This window comes from Harpegnathos saltator, unplaced genomic scaffold (assembly GCF_003227715.2).
Source record: "Harpegnathos saltator strain DR-91 unplaced genomic scaffold, Hsal_v8.6 scaffold698, whole genome shotgun sequence".
NCBI classification, from domain to species: Eukaryota; Metazoa; Arthropoda; class Insecta; order Hymenoptera; family Formicidae; genus Harpegnathos; species Harpegnathos saltator.
The window spans coordinates 90,435-109,623 of record NW_020230535.1 but is presented as its reverse complement, the minus strand read 5'-3'; the positions used below and the strand labels follow the sequence as shown (position 1 = coordinate 109,623).

Genomic DNA, 19,189 nt, shown 5'->3' with positions numbered 1-19,189 from the left:
ATCTCCGGCCGAACAATTAATTGACCAATAATTAACCGAAGATTAAGGAATCGATCTGCGGAACCGGAGTGGGAACGAAATGTCGAGACGAACTCTCGACAGGTTGCGAGAGATCGCGAAGGGTTGAAAGGATTGAAAGGGTTGAAACGACGATAAGAGACAAGGGACGAGCTGAATCGGTACATGAGCTAATGGAGTATCTCCTTCCTCTTCTGCATCATTACTCCGCTCTGGTATCGGAGCCTTAATGATGTAACCGCGCGCTCCAACGACGCACTCCGCTGGTCCCATCGGCGTAAAAAACTGTTACACGCACGAGCACGCGCTCCGTCCCTCATTTTCCCGTTTGAGGATATTTCCTCTCGCGGGATCTCGTGGCCACGTTGTACGTACATATCGAGGACGAGCGCGGTGCGTTACGCGTAAGAGAGAGAGAGAGAGAGCGCGTCTCGCGCCACGAGAGGCCCGTTAAAAGGCACGCGCCCGCGTCACGGCAATTGTGTCAGAAATTCTCGCGGATTAATAGCCCAGCCGGTAAGTTCGCTAACGAACCAAAACGTTCGTTAACGCGGGGCGGAGGGCAAATTCAATAGACTCATTCAGCGATCGCCACGAGTGACGCAACGAATTAGCCGCTAATTGGAGAAGGTCGAAGCCGCAAACTTGGCGCGAACGCGACCGTCGGGAGGAGATCCGCGAGCGCGACCTCGAGCGCGCGGTATCGCGAGTAAGAAATTGTCGATGATCGAATCGATAGCGTGTGGAACCACGCGGCAAATGCAGTTAATATATCTCCTTCTCTCTCTCTCTACATCCCCCCGTCGTTCTTTTTCTCTCGCCGCAGGTCTGAAAGTGGAAGGAGAAACGGGCAATCGTGCCTGGCAACGCGCAATTTTACGAAAGATAGATCAAGAAAAAGCGCAAGGAGAGACGAACAATTGCGTCTCGCAATTAGTCATTTTATTCTTTAAAAAAAAAAAAAAAAAAAAAATAAATAAAATAAAAATAAAAAGCAAGCAAATTTGCTCGAAAGAAAATGATTAGAAGCGGAATTGCCGTTGGAGAGGGAACGCCGCAAACGTGCAACGTGGGCGCTGCGGGACGAAATGAAACGTCGTTCCTGTCTCTCGTGAGATGGCCACTAATCGTAATTAGATACATCAAGACACAAGAGAACGAGTCTGCTGTGCCGGAGAGGAAGGTTGCCACGCGCACAGTATGCCGCGTAAAAATAAGGGGCGATAGGTGGACACGTAGCGTGCGACTTGGGGGCGAAGGCAGATAAGTGCGATAAGCAGATGATCGACGCGCTTCCGGCGGCTTGCGTGGTGTGTGTTCTGGATGATCGCCGGCGCAATTATCGGCAATTACGCTAGCTGACCGATGCGATTTGCACGCGATATACGACGCATGTATGTACCACGATAAAAAGCTCCTCGCGACTCGCATTTAACCGCGGCGAGAGATAGAGAGAGATAGAGGAGAGCGTGTAACCGACCGGCTGCTATTGGCGGAACCCTCGCCTTTCTTGGCGACCAGTCTGACTCATTCTTCGCGGCGAAGAACGCGTAAATAAAAACGATGCCGATTGTCTTGCAAAAGAGAGGCCGCGCGCGCGCATTCGCGGACGAGCGAACCGGTGACGGGGGATGCGCGATTCCTTTCGCGATGCCACACGCGCGTGTATAACGAGGTATCGAACACGCCAATACCGGCGGATATCGGCGCCGAGAAACAAGCGTGTTTTCCGAACGGATCGTGCGAGCGAAGCGGACCTGACAGAACGGACGCGATGACTCGTCCGATGAGGGCGAAATTTTGTGGCTGCGATTGCACGCTGAAGCTAACTTAAAGCAAGTTAGTATACTGTTTTTTTTTTTTATTATTGGTATATAACTAAATATTTTTATTTTTATATTATTTTCTAGAATAACCTAACACTCTAATTTTCCTCTCTACAATCGATGAGATTGTCATTGTTACATCGTTACACCGTTGTTACATTGTCGTCGGGACAACAAGTGACAAGATGGCTGCTGTCAAAAATGACTACAATTCGTGAGATCAACAATCTTCTTCCTCAGCACCTCAGCATCATCGCGCCGAGTCGAGGGAAGGCCTGCGATAAGCGACTCAGCCGTCGTTCGGTCGTCGGCCGTGCATTGTCATGAGAGATGTCACAATTGCTATTTATTCCGCTCGCTCAACAGCACTTTCGGCAAACTTCTTCCGGACCGTCGGCGTTGCACCACTACGACGCGGCCGAGGATTAAAGTTTGAGGGGCTCTTATGCCGCGGGCGACGTTCCAACGAATGCGCGAACGGAAAGTGCAGAATGCGAACGCCGCTGCATAAAAGTAGCGAGGGCGAGCGCTATTATTACGTAAATATTTGCCGACCCTCGGTGTTCCCGGCGGCGGCGAGCATGAGTTTCAGCGGCAGCACGTAACGCGCCATTCCCTTTAATTCCGACGTGGCTGACCGCGAGAGCCCGCGTCTCGCCCGCGCGACGTCCGTAATTCAACTTCGATCTGTGCACACTGTCACAGCGGAAATCGATTAGTTCCCATCGCGGAGTGTCCCGTGCGTGAGGTATAAACACCGTGAGGCGGAAACACCTTAAATATCGTGGATGCAAAAGCGACGCGACCGACGCGCCGGCATTTGTGTTCTCTCATAACTTTTTTTTCCACGTAATCCTGCAATGTTACCACAATTTCCTCCTCCGCATGGAAATTTAGAAAATACACACACACACACACATGTGCAAGAGGAACCTTTACTAAAAACAGGATGGAAGCTCATTTTCCAGATAATCCCCATTTATCAAAAGTGGAAAAATACGCTTTTGTACGTCCAACGTACGGATATAAATGATCCGTGAGATGAAACTCAACGGTAAAAAAGAAAAAAAAAAACGGGGCAGCATACAGAAGTTAATTTGTAGAAGTGTCAGCGTCTCGCCGGCGCGGCGAACGAACAAGCGGCGACAAAGCCCGTTTGACGATTCGAATCCCAAGGCCGAGCCGAAGCCTTAGAAATATTCCGCGTTGGCGGATTAATATTGTGCAAAGTGCGCGGCGGCATATGGTATGAAATAATCCAAGTTCCCAGACGCATATGCACGACGCATGACGAGCGATATTATAAATAACATCGTCCCTTCTTCTCCCTCTTCTCTCTCTCTCTCTCTTTCTCTCTTCCACTCATGTCTGTCTTCCTCTTTTGCCAATGAAATAATACGATTGATTCGATCCTGTCGTGATGTCGCGCCGAGTCGGCGGGCGAAGATCGCGTCAGCATCTCGTCCGTAAGTTCAACGGTGTCGTGACACCTGAGGGGGTGGAGCAGCGGGGAAAACGCAACGAATTCGTTTACGTTCGCGTACAAAAAAAAGAGACGCGCTTGACGAGAGCGGCGTGTTATATGCATTATGCGGGAGGCTGTCCGAGACGGGACACTCATCGCTACGATATCGATCGCGACGTGTGTTCGAGCGAACGCTAGAGTGTGGCCGGCGAGGGTGGCAACGACTCGTCTGATTCACTCGCGACTCGATCGCGTTTCGGAGCCAGGTGCGCGCCGTGCGAATGGCTTTTGTACGTGCACCGAGGCTCCGCAGCAAACGCAGTCGCTTAGTTTCACAACACGGTGGAATTTTCAGTCGGCGCGGCGCAGCGCGTCACGCCGAAGTACCTGGGCAAACTTCCGAAAAGCGCGTGTCTCTAGTAATCGTTGTAGATTTAGCGCGCAAAGTAACACGATGTGTCTGTATATTGATATCACGCTACTTTTCCTGGTTTATCTTTGCGCGCTGTGATCTTATGTTTGTATAACAAATTTTGTATAAAAAGTTTATATAAAAAAAAATATTCTATTTATAAAGTGATGATTTTTCCCATCGTCTCATATTCTAAGCGAAGCCTTTTACAGAAAAAGATTCCTCTTTCGATCAAGCGATTGAAATGAACCATTCATCCAAAATTTATTAGATATTATTCTAATTAATTTTCTCTTATTTCAAGAGGATTTCCTCTTTTATTAATGTTCCTCTTGTACGAAGAGGAATATGTTGATTTGAATGTCGGCTTTTGTTCAGTCGTGCTCTACCTTCAGACGTGAACGAAAAAATAATTATGTGCTTATGGGTCAGAATATCTGGATCGTTTCTTAAAAAAGTATATATATATATATTGCTGTAACATATAACGAACATAATTTACTCATATTTGGTTAAATACAATTTCTAATGTTTGTCCGTTTGAGGCATGTTTGAGGTCACTTGAAGTACTTGCAGCAAAATTCGTGGCAGTAGGGCGCGCGTAGGTTTTCGAAAGATCAGCCAGATATTTGTACTGATGCTGATTAATAACGACTGTTGATTAATAATAACTGACAATCGATAAATAGTCGCATAATATCTAGATGCGATACGTCTGATTGAGAACTCCGGATGTTACTATGTAGGAAATGGAAAAAGAACTGCATTTACAAAATTTGCAGTACGTATAACATGGCGTGGAAGTTATAGCAGAAAACTTCGTGTCTCTCCTCTCGACGAAATACTACTTCGTAAGAGGGGAAGGGGAAAGATGCCATTGATCGGAAAACTTTTACTAGCGGAGAATATTAAAATCTCCTCCGACTTTTCTTTCACGTTTTTTTCTATCGTTCGAGACACTATCATCCTGCACACAATGTTGTACTCAGATGATCTTAAAGTCGATAAGATAAAGATACGATAAAATATGTCAATTTCTCTCAACACTTTGTTCTCATTATAGACGAATTTCAGTACCGTCAATGATGCATACATGCTAAAGCAAACATCCACGTAAGAAGAAATATTTCAATATTTTACATATTTGCGGGGCGCAACGTCGACTGAATTATCTATGAACGCCATCTTGCAAAAGTAACGTTTTTTTTTTCAATATAATATGTAGATGAAGATAATATGTTATTAAATTGTCTAGGCGAAAAAATAGTGCCGGAACTTTATTTGGATGATCATGTGTGCAATTTTATCTAGATGGCAGGAAACATTGTTTATGCTTAAGGTAGCAATCTTAGAATTCTTCCCGCGATAACGCGAGATAACGCGTGTAATGCGGATTCTGCTTCTGTTTAGTTTCCGCGATTATTTAACGATGGTTTCATAAATTTCTCGAAGTGACATCTCACTGAAAACAAGCGAAAATTCAGTTGAAGCGATAGCGGAACATATTGTCACTCGGAGTGACAAGAGCGAACATTTACTTAAGCTATCGCGCTTGTTATTCTTCTCCTCCTATTTTATTCATTTTACTTATTTCCGTTCTATATAATTGATTAATTAATTCTATATAATTCTTCTTTTCCCGTTAAAAAATAATTTATTTTCATATTTTATCCAATAGAAATCGTAGAGTGCATTCTTAACTCATACGAATAAATATGGTTTTGATTAAAATTAATTTGTTCCAATAACGGTGCAATGTATGATATTATAGATTCACTCTTCAATTTCGAATAAAATCTTCCTCTCTCTCTCTCTCTCTCTCTCTCTCTCTCTCTCTCTCTCTCTCTCTCTCTCTCTCTCTCTCGCTCACGTTTTCTCTCTTATTCAGACTGAAACATCGGATGAATATTTTGTGACTGCGCATCCGCTGTCTCACAATCAGTGAAAAATCACTCGACTTCGAGTTACTCTACTTTCCGAGCGGAATTTCTTCATTCTGGAACGAATGTAAAAAGTGTCGACCAACAGCGTCGAAGGTAGATACAGCGCTAAGAAAGAAAGATTATTGCAACAATAAGCTGCCGTGTCTAATGATAAAAAGATCTCGAGGAGCGTGAGAGACGCGGTAGAACGGAGGAAACCCAAGAATATTTCTCGCTTCCTCCCGTTCTCGCCCGACGTTTCGTTCCTGAATTTTTCGTCGCTGGAATTTTTGCGGCTCACGTCCGGATTATTCACGCCGCGTGTCTCACGATGCGGGACGGGTTGGGAAGCACTGCGTACGCGTGCGGATTAACGCTCGAAAGCGCAGCGATACTTCTTCTTCCCATGCGTGCCGCAACGCGCGTAAAGTGCTTAACAATAAAGCAATTCCCGCGTGGTCTTTAAGAGCCTCGGCGAATTACCAACGCCCCGGTAAGTATTCGACGTAAAAAGCAACGCAAAGCCGCGCGTGTGGTGAATGTGTCCAGTGAGATACAAATGCAAGGAACATGGAATTCCGTGATGGAATTCCCGCTGAATTACGAATTGAAGCAGCGGTTCGCGAGCGCCTCCGAGATTAAGCACCGATCGTTGAATCGAATCTCTATCCGGCAGCGAGTAACTCCGGACGCGGTGTGATAAGAATCTAACGAGAAAAGATTTCGGAGAGCACACGCAAATGCAAATAATCTCAATGTCGATCATCAATACCGGTGGAGATGATGTCGGGGTGCGGTCTTCAATTCTCCCGGAGAAAGGTCTAAACGCGAGGGTGAGATCTTCCCCGCAGTTCCGGCAGTTTCCCCGGTGTCTCCTAATCTTGATTTCCCTCGTTTGCATTATTATGATGTAGACCCTCTTTTTCCCACAACCGTTGCAAGCAAATATGACAGTTCCGTAGAAGTAACATTTTTCTGCGTTTGCACTCTGCACGGGTTAAAGCATATCGCCGGTAATACATTGACAGTCAACGCGTTACATACCGTAAGAAAAAGACGAATTGGAGCAGCGGGAGTCTCCCTGGGAGCGACAGAGAGAGAGAGAGAGAGAGTCTACGCGCGGTCAGGTTGGGTCTAGGAATCTCCTGCGGATTATGAATGCCCTGATAAGCATTCAACGGCGCAGAAGTCGACACGGCAAGCGGCCACCGCCGCCGTGTCTAAGGCCGCTTACTTATGCGGAATATTTTCACACGAGCCGAAAGATAAGTATTGTCTGAGCGGGAGGGACGTACTGCCGGATCAATTATGCCGGCCTCCCCCTTGAAGCGCTGCATCACGAACGAACGAACGAATGAACGGACGGACGAACGAACGAGCGTGTAACGGTGAGCGATGAGTGTGCATCCGAAACGCAAACTGCACCGAGCGAAACTCTGCGGCCGGCTCGTCTATAGTTGATAAGCACCGACCGACCATCGCTCAGGAGCTCGCATTTTGAATTAAATATCAGAAGATATTTCCACGTGCTATCCGCTCTCGTCCGCTCCGTGCAGTTCCTCCGAGGACTACCGCGAGGACTACAGGCAGAAGAGACGCTTCGCCGACTAAACTTTTGGCCGATTTTACGGAGCTGAGAATATTATTGCGGGCTTTTGAGGGAACGAGGATCGACAGGTTGATTTGAAGCGGGGCCGTGAATGTGTATCGACGTGTACGTGTTCGATAGACCGAATTATTACAGATTGCGAAGCTTCTGCTTTCTTTCATTTCCGCGCGACTCCCAAGGATATTCGGCAGCTGTCGAGTTCGGGGAAATCTGGAAGTTCGAGGAGATAAAATACGGTTGGAGAGAATATCATAGATATTTTCCATCTCGGCGGAGAAACTAGGGTTCTAGAGAGGGAGAGATAGTAGTCCGGAGAAAATATGATTTTGCATACTCCTAAAAGCGTGAGATATTGAAAAAAAGTGAAATAGGAATTTTACAGCATTTTAGGTCTTATGGTACTGTGAATCCAAGAGCAAAAAATCCCAGACATGTTTCTCACCACTCCTCAATCCAGAAGTTATTTTTGTTGTAAGTTCCACATTTCTCAGAATGGCGGTTACCGAATTTTCCCTACGATGAGCCGTCATTACGTATTTGTAATTAGCCAAAGACTGTGAATAATTTCTATGAATACCGGCCTTTCTATACTCTCTTTGTGACATAATCTTGACAGCGTGCAAAAGATTACAGGACTCGCGTGTTATCTCGATCGCAGTTTAGATTAGGCTTGTTTCTTTGTTAACACACGAATCGCAGTTAGCCAACACTAAAGGACACGATTATATTCCGACGACGGTATAGACACGCCGAATGATCGATGCTCCGAGAGTCATATACGTATAAACAATCGCGAGATCAATAGAAACGAGCGTAGACATGTCAGTGACGTCAGCTTTGTGGATCTAATATTTCCGTTGTTTCACGACGCGGCCGACAATGCAGCGACTCGCGGTCGCGGATTTCGATTCGACCCCTCTGAGCGGCGAAAGGGAAACATTTTTCTCTCTCGGTGTTCCGTTGCTTACCATTGCCAAATTACGAAAAGCGCGTTATCGATTCTGATACCCCGCCGGCGTTTCTCTCTACTCGGGAAATATTCCCTCGCTTAGCCATTTTAGACCCCCGAGAACAAAAAAACGTAGGGCGCATACATTTCCGCGAGCGTCAATAGGCGATCTCCGCGATCGTGTGTAATTGCATAAAACACGTCGCGGGAACTGGGTCAGGTGCTTTATGGATTAATTCGAAGCAACGCGAGTTTCGTGACGCCGCCGGCACAGACTTCCGCTCTTCGATTACGTTAATGAGAACGCGCGACTCGCGCTGGAAATTCGCGAGATTTTCGGTCTCGTTCTACATGTCGGGAACAACACGGTGAAAGGAAGCGCCGTCCTGCGGCTCGATCGGCGGCTTCGAGACGTCCGTTATCGCGCCGCCGGTTCGAAGCAATTCGGATGGGCGAGCAGTCGGCGAACTTGAACTCGCGAGAAAAAAGCCGCGACGTTGCCTCCATCTCCTTCGATAACAGTCGATTCGGTAACAGTCCGACAGTCGTCGCGCTTCCGTCGCGATCACGTGGGAAGGCGAGTGGAAATTTCCTCGAGAAATTCCTTTATTGACCGACATGCTTTCGAGATGTTCTATTTACATATTCGCTGTGACGAAAATGTAAAGGACGACGGCGGCGGCAGAGAGAAGGCAGCGGCAGCTAAGCTCGCGACAAAAACGGAAAACAAATATGAAGCGCCGCGACTGGCGATCGCCGATGAAACTCGCACGAACCGTTGACGCGAGAAACCATGCACGAATTTTCCCGTATATGGGAACACGGACTTCAGACGGGACCGTTCGGCGATGAAGGTAACCACGGCGACGACGGCGAGGAGCCCACGCGCGGTAATCGACGGTCGCGTCCGCATGAGAGCAGCCGCAGAAAAACTGCGGAAACGCGCGAGTGAAAGAATTCAGGCCAACGCGGGAGGGAAGAGAGAGAGAGAGAGAGAGAGAGAGAGAAAAGAAAGAAATGGGAATGAGCGAGCGGAGAGTGAGAAATGAAGCAGAATGCGCGGAGAAGAGCTGGGAAGGGGCGCAAGATAATACAAAGACGAAAAAACGGGAAAAGAAGCAGCGTGAAGTTATCCAAGACGAACGGGAAAAAGGAGGAAGGAAAACTGCGAGTGGACGCAGCGCGCGAATAAAATGGAAAACGCCGTGCGCGCGGGGAGAAGAGGAAGAGAAAGAGAAAGAGAGAGAGAGAGAGAAGACGGCTGGGTGAACGAGGGGACGACGAGAGGAACGAAGCGAAAGAGAGAAAAAAAGAGGGAGAGAGAATAATCTCTCGTGCACACTGAACGAGAAGGTGCGAGAAGGTGCGAGAAGGCGGCGAGGGGGGAGCGTAGATAAAGGGAGACGCGAAGGCGAATAGAAACAAGGGAAATCGGAGCGAATAAAGGTTGTACGCGCGCGAGAAGGAGAGAGAGAGAGAGAGTGAGAGGCGACACAGGACGCCGACGGAGACGGAAACAGAATAGAAAGAGGGAACGAGGAGAAAGAGAAAGAGCGACTGCGGCTACGAGACGCGCGCGCTCTTCTCCTCACTCACTCGCACACACGTATGCACGAACGCATCGGTATAACAATGTGTCGCACTCACCGTCGGTCCTCTGGATGTTTATGCTGCAGCCGACGTCGATGTTGCATGTACCGTGATCCATGGTCATTTAGTCAGTCTCGCGCACCGCGATTGGCACCATAAAACGCGCCCGGCTTCCGTTACCACCGCAGCGGGGCGATCGCACGCGGCCGATTAATCAACTCGCGCAGCACGAACGGACGAATTAACGAATAAGCGAGATGCGTGAAAGAAAGAGAACGACCGAGATAAGGAGACACTCGTGCGACGACGGTTGACAGTTACGGGGAGCGTTCGTATTCAAACTCGCGCGGCGAGTCGACCGGTTGCCTCTCGTCCCGTCTTTCTCTGTCTCTCTCTATCGTTCACGATCCTCTTGGCGACAGCCACGACGCTCTCTCTCTCTCTCTCTCTCTCTATTGCTGTCTGCCTCGTCTTTCTCACTCTATCTCTTTCTCACTCTCCAGCTCTCTTTTCCTTTCTCTCTCTCTCTCTCTCTCACTCTTCCTATCTGTTCGTCTCTCTCGCCCTTTCTCTCTGACTGTCCTCGTCGCAGATCCTCTCGTCTCGGGAACCACGAGTTCTCCTCTGCTCGAGTCCAAGGCACGCCCGTACGTGATCTAACGGCGGCTCTCTCGTCTCCTAGCCGAACGTAACGCACCGGAGCAGCAACGCGTCGTCGTACCGTCCTCGGCCCCGTCGTTGTCGCCGACGAGACGGACGGCGAGCGGTTAATGCGAGCGCGCACGGCACATACACACAACGACGACACGATCCGTCCGCGTAGCAGCCGAATCGCGGCACGGCCGTTGGGTAGTCTCTCACGCAAGGACAACCGTTCGCTTTTGTGCCGGGATACTGCTAGTGTCCGTTATTGACAACGGAAGGACTGTGAACGCCAGCTCCGACCGGCGCGAGTCGACCGCCGCGCCACCTGCCCGCGCGAAATCGCGGGCTCGACCAGAGAGTGGTGCGAACTGGGGGCGTGAGAGAGAGAGAGAGAAAGATACGCGATGTTGGACGAATGATAGGTCAGGAGCGGTTAGTATGGTATGTCGATCTTTGAGAGGCGATCACACACCTGCATTCTTCACCGCCACTTTGAATGTTCCATAAATTATCGCTGATAGCGATTGATAATATTTGCAAACACTACGTGTATGTTTTATATTGTGCGACTAAAAACGATGAGATAACAATCAATCCGTCATTCTGCGTTTGTCCTTTAGAAAAGCGGTTGATCAATCGACTTTAGCGTCGTTTTCGTTTTCGCGCGACACGCACTACATTGTGTGTTATTTGCCCGTGTTATTTGAATTAATTACATCGCTTCGAAACGAAAGTCGTACTAGTTAAAGATATAGCCCGGTTGAGATTCGTCGTTGAGTCGCACTACTTAAATATAAAAACCTCTTGAATATGTCGTTAGAGATCATGCTCTTTAGAAACCAAAATACCAGTCTCAGTACGCTATTGCTTCATACAATTTAAAGATAAGAAGTCTCCTGATTTATCGAATTGTATTATTCAAACGTGTATTATTCAAATAGTTCGACCGACCAGTGGCTGAGTTGCACTACGACCTCGGTCTGTCGGTGGCGGCTCGTAGTGGAGTTTCTTCGAACTAACTAGTCATTTCGTTAAGTTTTTTAATTGGTGTTAACGGGCTGCGTGGCGCCATATAGCGGTGCAACAGAGAAAGCTCGTTCAACTTATGGGTTTGAATCTTAGCTAAATAAGATTTGAGTCTTGACTAAGCGACTTCACTGATAAGACACTAATAAAGATCGTTGGTCTTACGAGATTTAGGCCCAGTTGCACCAACATTATTTTGGTTTTAAGTGAGACTTAAACATAAGTCTATCTTTATCTTTGTTACTAAATAAATAAAGACAGAGATATATTTAAGTCTCACTTAAAACCAAAATAATGTTGGTGCAACTGCCCTTTAGACCGGTATTCCTAGTCAGGTGTTATATTTAAGTAGAGAGGAACGTGAGAGCGGCCAACACGGCGTTTTCGGTGACACCGATTTTCCACACTGCCGTGCGTCTTTGCGATTATCGGCAAATTCAGTTTTCTCGATTGTTCGCGCGATTTCAAGCGGTCATAATATATGGCGATAATGCATGGCAATATGTGGCAATAATATATGGCAACAATATACGGCAACAATATATGGCAACGATATATGGCCATAATATATGGCAATAATTCATGAAATATATTTTTCGTTACAAAAGTCAATGCGAATTTGCGGCATGCACAATGTAATAATAAAAGAGCTCTCTGCGAGCATTGAGTCAAACGCTCACCGATGATGATATTGATGATGTCCCGTTGTATCCAACCAGATCTATCAATGTCCGCCAATGTCCGCTGCCGCTCTCCATGTCGCGCAGCATCCATCTTGCAGCGCGTCCCACGTTGATTGCTACATTTTCACCACACTTCCGCGACGCGGTCGATATGCTTGTATTAGAGTGGCGATATTTGCGTTAATTAACGAACGTTTTACGTTGACTTCGGTGGAAATTTTTACGTGCTGCGAAATGGATTCTAAATAAACTCGATCGGCGAGGAGCAAGAACTGTGTGGAAATTTATCAACTTGTCCAACGGATTTTTACGGCGCTTTTCGCGATCGCGTCTGAAAAGTCGCGAAAATGCGATATCTACGAGTGAAATATTCTATAGTCCCTTTGACAATATGAAAATATACCTAGGGCTGTCTTTAGCATTATCTCGTCAGTGGCGATTTGCAGAGAGTTCTATACGTTATTTTTTCTAATTCAAAGGCCTCCGCCACCATTTTCACTGACAAATCGAAATCGTAGTACAATTTGATCATTAATTGGATAGGTTTTTTAATTTTGAGATAATTTGACTCAATGATGAACCAAACAACATTTTATCGTTAAGTTGTACAAGTCAACGACGTGTGTGTTAAATGACTGTCTTATTTTTAAATAATACAATAGAACAACAAGTTCTCGAGAGACTTATTTTTAAATAGAACGACTCAGTGACGTTGTAGAACAAATCCTTACTTAATAGTATATTTATATTTAACGCAATTAAAGTTTGACGGTAACTTTTTCTTAAAATATTATTTATACTCGTATGAAAATTCTGTTTAGGACCTTTTCCTATTTAGGCTAAACCTTTCATAAATTGTTGCACCATCAGTTTCAATTCCTCCAAGAACTCCACTCCAAAATTGTCAGACTCCAGCAATCGTTCGATAATCCGCGTCGCCCTGTAAAATTACACCAATTACTATACTGAAGGAACATATCACATTTCCATGTAACAATCTCGCAATCATTTTAATCTACGCGTAAGTATCACGAATTTACCAAAACCAAATCGATTTATGACAAATCGAAATGTTCTCACCCGTCTTGTTTTCGCGCTTCAGGCAGTCGCGAAGGCAGCTCGCCAGCCTTAAACTTATCGTACACCTACAAAAGTCGTTCCGTTCTTAAGCATAAACATTCACAGTAAAAGATAATCGAAAGACATCAAATTGTCTTGTCTCGCGTGTGATTGCGATTTTCCTTTAACTTCACCTCTAATGCTCGCTTGATCACTTGCTCGTCCAAACCCGCGCTTCGTGCAGCTGCATGTGCGAAGCTACGTGTCGCGTGTCCGCTAATTAGACGGTAAAGATATGCCACGGTGCCATCGTCGTTCGTGATAAACTCGAAGGTCTACAATGACAAACAACGTGATTACAAAATCAGGACGTTCCTGATCCTAGAGCGCAATCAACTAATTCTCGATTCTCTTCCGTTCCATCCCGACAAAAATACACACGATTAAGAGTAAATGATTAATAAGTAGCAACTGGATGTGACTGAAAGGTCACATCATCATTCGATCACCATCGAATACGAGCTCGTCAGTCACCTGTTCTTCAATCATCGGATCACGCGGCAACATGTTGATTACCCGGTGCATATGCGTAGCCACGAAGACGTGCGGACAGTTGACACCGCGCTCGATAAAGTTGTTCAGCACGGCAGCAAGCAACGACAAACCGCTCACCTCGGATGTACCGTTACCGAATTCATCCAAAATCACGATGGAATTCGGCGTGGACGCGTAAAGAGCGGAGTTTATCTGAAAGAACGATTATTGCTGAGCGAGCTCGATCAGCGCTGCCAGTCGCGGTGACCGAAGATCTCTCGCTTGTCACAAACATGATGATTAGTGAACTAAACTTTATGAGCGATGAGCAGGTACGAAATGACCAATGAATAATATCGTCAAATATCTGCTTTTTCGAAGAAAGAAGCGCGAAGTAACTCGTAAGAAACAGTCGGAGAACGATACGACCCGCACCTGCCGCATGTCCTCCAAGAAGGTGCTCGTGCTGAGCGCGACGCTTGTCATAGACGTAAGCTGAGTGAGGATGTGAGTCACTATCCCTATAGTGGCCGATTTAGCCGGCACATAGCAGCCGATGTGAGCCATGAACACAATGAGCGCGACTTGTCTGAGATAAGTGCTCTTGCCGGAGGCGTTCGGGCCGGTCAGGATCTTCACGAGGCTGTTCCCGCTTCTGGAATAGGTGTCATTGCAGACGAATGTTGTCGTCGTGAATTCTTGCAGGGGATGCCGGCCTTGCTCCACTGCTATGATCTGTTGCTCCACCAGGCACGGCCTTACGTAATTGTGCTCTCGTGCGACCACGTGAAACGCCAGCAATCTGCAATCGTCGACGAGGACGTTAGACTCCCGCGTGCATCCCAGAAGTCAAGAGTTCTCTCTCTCTCTCTCTCTCTCTCTCTCTCTCTCTCTCTCTCTCTCGACTTGAGCGTCTCATCAAGTGTAAAATCGCTCGATCTCTTTATCTTGTCTACAAATGGGTAATTTTGCATAATGAGCATTGATGAACATTGCTTTATTTTTCGCGACTCCTCAAGAGAAGTAAGATCTGATCAGGTTCATGCGACTGGACGAATTCCACTTCTGAACTCAAGTCATTACATGTCGGATTTTCTAACGTCACGTCTCTTACGGAATAATGAGAGACACTTACGTGTCCAGTTCGGCGCACAGTTGAATCGCGCTGAAGATCGGCGCGGCGTGCTTATTTATGTACTTGACGAATTTCAGCATGATGTAAGTCTCCCGCTTATTTATCCTTAAGAGAATGTCGCCGATGGTGTCGTCCAATTCTGAAAGACGGGAAAAGATCGAAGAAGGCTTTGGACGATCTTGATGCATCGTAGAATTGAGAACGATCGTAACCGAAGTAAGACTAGCCAGCTGTACCTTTAGCGCCCGGGCTCTTATAGTAGCGTATATTGTTGCTGACGAACTTAAACTCTAGATTCGGCAAATCGGTGTCGTCGCCTGGCGACGGGTTCCAGCCAGTGATCGCCAGGAGATACCCGATATTCGGTATGTAGACCATCTTGCAGGTCGTCACCGACGGCGGGAGGTGCTCCTGCATATCCTTCTGGCCCATTTGCGTCAGCGTCTCCGGTAAGCTGCTTCTCGTGTGATGCACTGTATTTTTTCGATACTCGATGTAAGGCTTGTCGATGCTCTTGAACAATCAAGCGCGTACAAAGTACGAAGCTACCTTCCGATAACGCAATTTCAACAAATTCTACCTCTCGGACATGAAAAATGTGAAGGTCGCCCCTGAAGGAGACGAGTTATTATCGGCGACATATCACGCTATGTGAAGACGAGAAGGCTTACGCTTGTCCAAGTGCGAATCCACGTTCGACCGGACAATGAAATCGTGGCCGGACTCCTTCCTGCCGAAGTCTACTATGTGCTCGAGGAAGTACTTGATGTATCGCACTTCGTTCGTCACGCTGTCGACGATCTTGCCGAACAGTCTTGCTTTCTTGCGCTGCTTCTCGCACCCGTCGGCGATGTAGATGATCGAGGAGACCGTCTGTGACGTCGAGAGTTAACACAAGACGCGAGGTGCGTTAATAAACGTTACAAACGAGTTGCCCAATGCAAAATCAGCAGCAAGGAAACGGCAAAAAGGGAAAGGTGTGGGGAACCTTGTACAAGCGCCGCCAATCGGAGATCTTAGCCTGCTGTGCCAAGCATCGGTCCAGGGTAACGTTGGTCAAACGATAGAGGTGCTTCAAGTACGACGTCAAGGTTTCGACGATGCTCTGGTTCTCCGGTTTTAAGCAGAATTCGACGACCTCGAGTCTCGCGTTGAGAGTCTCGACGTTCCTCGTAGGATGCTGCAGCATTTTCCTGCGGTGAAGCGTAACGTCGCCCTTATACAAAGCTTGCGACAAGTCTCACGTATGAAAACTCATCGGATTACACGATAATTAATTCCGATTGACTTGGGTCGAATTAGCAATCGAGACCGAGCGTGTTTGCGCTGACGTCGTAATACAGTTGTGTATCAAAGCGCGCGACATCAAGCAAAGTCGCACGATACTTGCCACAGAAACTGCGTCCCGGGACGCGATTGGCAACGATTCAGGAGGGTGAAGAGGCTGCTGCTCTGCTTCTTCGACGTCGCGTCGCCGCACTTGAAGAGGCTCGGATGGTGCTTGGCGTGCACGATATGCAGCGCCTCGTAAGTGTCGTCGTCTATCATGACAATGTCGCGCCTGCGAGTCCCGTTCGCAAGCATGAAGCGAAAATACATACACCGCACATCTCAGGACCATGAAGAATAAAAAGCATCTCGGAAAAAATGAGAAGCAAAGGAGAAAACATTTGCGCGTTTTCGAATGGTGAAGAGTAACTCAACAAATAAATTGTTCGAATCAACATGTTGACGTCCGTCGATTGTGTGTTAAGAAGGCACACAATGTAACCAATTTATCCCGTCATCATTAGATAAATGAATAAATGAAAAAATAAATATTAGGTTATCCGATAAACTTATAAGATTTTAGATTTATCAATAAATTGATATATTCATTTTTACTAGAAACTCAAAGCCGATAGCTCTATAGTCAAGTATAATTTAATTTTCTTCGCTTTCTATATCCTTCTGTCATTGAAAAAACATCGTATTATCGACCAAAGTTATGCTCAACTATGAAAGTATCGATTCTTTTAACTCTTTGCACAAATTCCTCCAAACTTATCGGACGAGCCAATAACGTCAGTGCAGAGGAGAACTCGAGGACTTACAACGTCAAACTAGTCAAAGACACGAAACTGGGCTTGCCGGAGGGATTCAAAGCGAGGTTCGCCCAATGCTGGTCGACGTAGATCAAAAGTAGACCCAAAGCATGGATCATAACGATCGACCTGAAGTTCAAGAAACCTTGCAAGAAGACAAGCCTCTCAGCGTTGTTCGCATCCATCGGCTCCGACTGAAGCTTGAGGCATCGCACCCTGTGATAGCATCGGTCGTAGCCGTGCTCCTTCTTCCGCATCACCTGGAGCGAGACCCGCGCCGGTCCGTCGCTGCCGCTGCTGGTCATCGATCTGCCCGGATCGCTCGACGTCGTTTCCGACGTTACCAGGGCCTCGATCGCGCCGAGGAACTCCTCGGACATACCTGAGATCGTGATGACATGGCGCGGCCGGCACTGCCTGTATAGCGCCTTCGTGATGTTGAAGTATACGCCATCGTCGTAGATGTCGTCCATCACGGACAACTCGGATGTGAGGATGTTGTAGTGAGCCGCGCCCAAGTGATTGTTCGACCAGATCATAGCCAAAATGATCTGCGGGAATGAACACATTAGCGGTCGCTGCGGCAATTACTTTTCTTCCATTCTCACGTGATCTCCAGTTGCATCTACGCTTTCGATGAAGAGAACAGATGACTCGCATATTGTAATCTGAGTCCTCTCAGGGAAACAGACTGACGCTTTCGATTAGAGGTCTATGTGAAATAATTATGGCCTCTGATAGTTAAGAGCGCGATTCGCGTTTTGCCGCGTAAGGACGAGAGATAAGCGCGAGCGATTGAATTCGCGTTCCGCTTTTCCGCTGGGAGGCGACGACTTGCCGGCTCTCTCTCTCTCTCTCTCTCTCTCTCTCTCTCTCTCTCTCTCTTTCTCTCCACTTCCAGCGCAATTACCGTCGCTGTCACATGAATTACGCTGAAAGCGAGCGCTGATGAAATTAACCGACGAACGGAGAGACAAATCGCAAGTTACAGGCAACGTTGTGCTTAGATGTGATTTTAAAAATAGCTAGAAGGTAAGATGATATATGTAAATTCTCTGGGCACTTTGTCCTGATTACAAATGAATCCGGGTGCGATCTCAGTCTTAGTGCCGTCATACGCAAACATCTACGACGTTCAACATTTTACATACTTGCGGCGATGTAGACAAAATTATCTGTGAACGTTATCTTAAGTAATTCCGCAAAGACATTTTCTTTCAATTTAGAATATGAAGATAATATATATTTGAATTATCTAAGTAAAAAGAAAAAGTTGGTGCCAGAACTTGACCTGCATGATATGACTATTTGCATAATATTATCTGGATAACAGCGGAACGCTGGTCATAGAACATTAAACAACGATCGAAGTATTCGAAAGTTATTACTTCCGCGCGTGCCCGCGCGCACATTCTGCAATTTGCGACCTTTTTCCTTTCTTTCGGACGCTACGGCTCGTCTCTCGTCGGAAAAATCGCCGAGCCACGTCGCAGAACTGGACTTTTCAAGTAATTGCTTCCTCTTGCTTGCGCGCGCGCATGCGCTCTGCAATTTGCGCGTGTTCTTGTTTTTAATACTAGCCTCGTCTCTATCGGTAAGATTCTCGAACTGCGCGCTGGAGCTGGACTCGTTCCGCCGGACTGGCATCGTCGTCGCCGGGCGCGACTGCGACGTAGGGACGGTTTGCACGCCGGACTCCTCGTCGTCGCTGCTGTTTTCATTCAGTATCGACTCGAATTCCACTTGGCTGTGGTAGAAAACACTCTTGCGAGGAACGTTTCGTGCTGGTCGCTTTGATTTAAAATTCACCTGATCGCGGAACATACAGGTTAGCCAAGAAGGGAGAATCCGTCGCCGCGACGTTCGGGAACTTCCACGAGTTCATCCTTTCCTTCAGCCTTCTTTTCTTCTTGCTAAACGACGTACCAACGATCCTACAACTTCCAGGGCTCGATTCAAAATGGACGTTTGCCGCATCGTGCAAGCAGCGCGCACACATCGGGTCGCGAAAGTCCCTATGTTACGTATCTTTAGGGGTTCGTCGGAGCAACATGAAGTTAGCAACTAACGGAAACGATTTCTCCGACAGCGGTCTCGGTCTGCAGTGTTAACTTCAAATGAACTTGAGTACCAACTCTCTGGAGTTCGTTAAGAACGCTAGACGCGCACCTAACAAGATTAACAGGCTCTACTCGACGCGGGTAAATAAGATACTGCAAAGTATTAGGTTGG

At 47.0% G+C, this 19,189-nt stretch overlaps 2 protein-coding genes across 4 annotated transcripts in view; both read right to left on the bottom strand.

Annotated features, from left to right (window-relative positions):
- Positions 1–10,769, bottom strand: part of Klp10A (kinesin-like protein 10A) — a 43,933-nt gene extending 33,164 nt beyond the window's left edge. For 2 of the 3 annotated variants that reach the window (XM_025305461.1, XM_011153467.3), the window contains exon 1: positions 9,849–10,769. In XM_025305461.1, the coding sequence (XP_025161246.1) occupies positions 9,849–9,915 (67 nt within the window). In that variant the 5' untranslated portion in view covers positions 9,916–10,769. The remainder of the gene's footprint in view (positions 1–9,848) is intronic. The other variant, XM_019844833.2, reaches the window with a different exon arrangement.
- Positions 10,770–12,903: 2,134 nt separating this feature from the next.
- On the bottom strand, positions 12,904–18,934 carry LOC105190645 (mutS protein homolog 5). Its single transcript, XM_011153480.2, has 13 exons — positions 18,884–18,934; positions 18,539–18,766; positions 16,967–17,508; positions 16,264–16,434; positions 15,862–16,066; positions 15,545–15,746; positions 15,110–15,346; positions 14,874–15,012; positions 14,174–14,540; positions 13,739–13,951; positions 13,399–13,539; positions 13,226–13,290; positions 12,904–13,085 (listed from the first exon to the last, which is right to left on the bottom strand). Exons 1-13 carry the CDS (start codon positions 18,932–18,934, stop codon positions 12,980–12,982), a joined length of 2,667 nt encoding a protein of 888 aa, XP_011151782.1. The 3' UTR covers positions 12,904–12,979.
- Between the last annotated feature and the right edge of the window lie 255 nt (positions 18,935–19,189).

Bases quoted from the DNA above. Each gene is read 5' to 3' on its own strand.
- LOC105190645 (XM_011153480.2), bottom strand. From the start codon at position 18,934: ATGCGGCAAACGTCCATTTTGAATCGAGCCCTGGAAGTTGTAGGATCG. The intron at 15,747-15,861 runs GTTCCCCACACC...TCGACGTCACAG, and splicing joins ATTGGCGGCGCTTGTACAAG to ACGGTCTCCTCGATCATCTA. The intron at 13,952-14,173 runs GTGCGGGTCGTA...TCGTTCTTTCAG, and splicing joins TCTTGGAGGACATGCGGCAG to ATAAACTCCGCTCTTTACGC.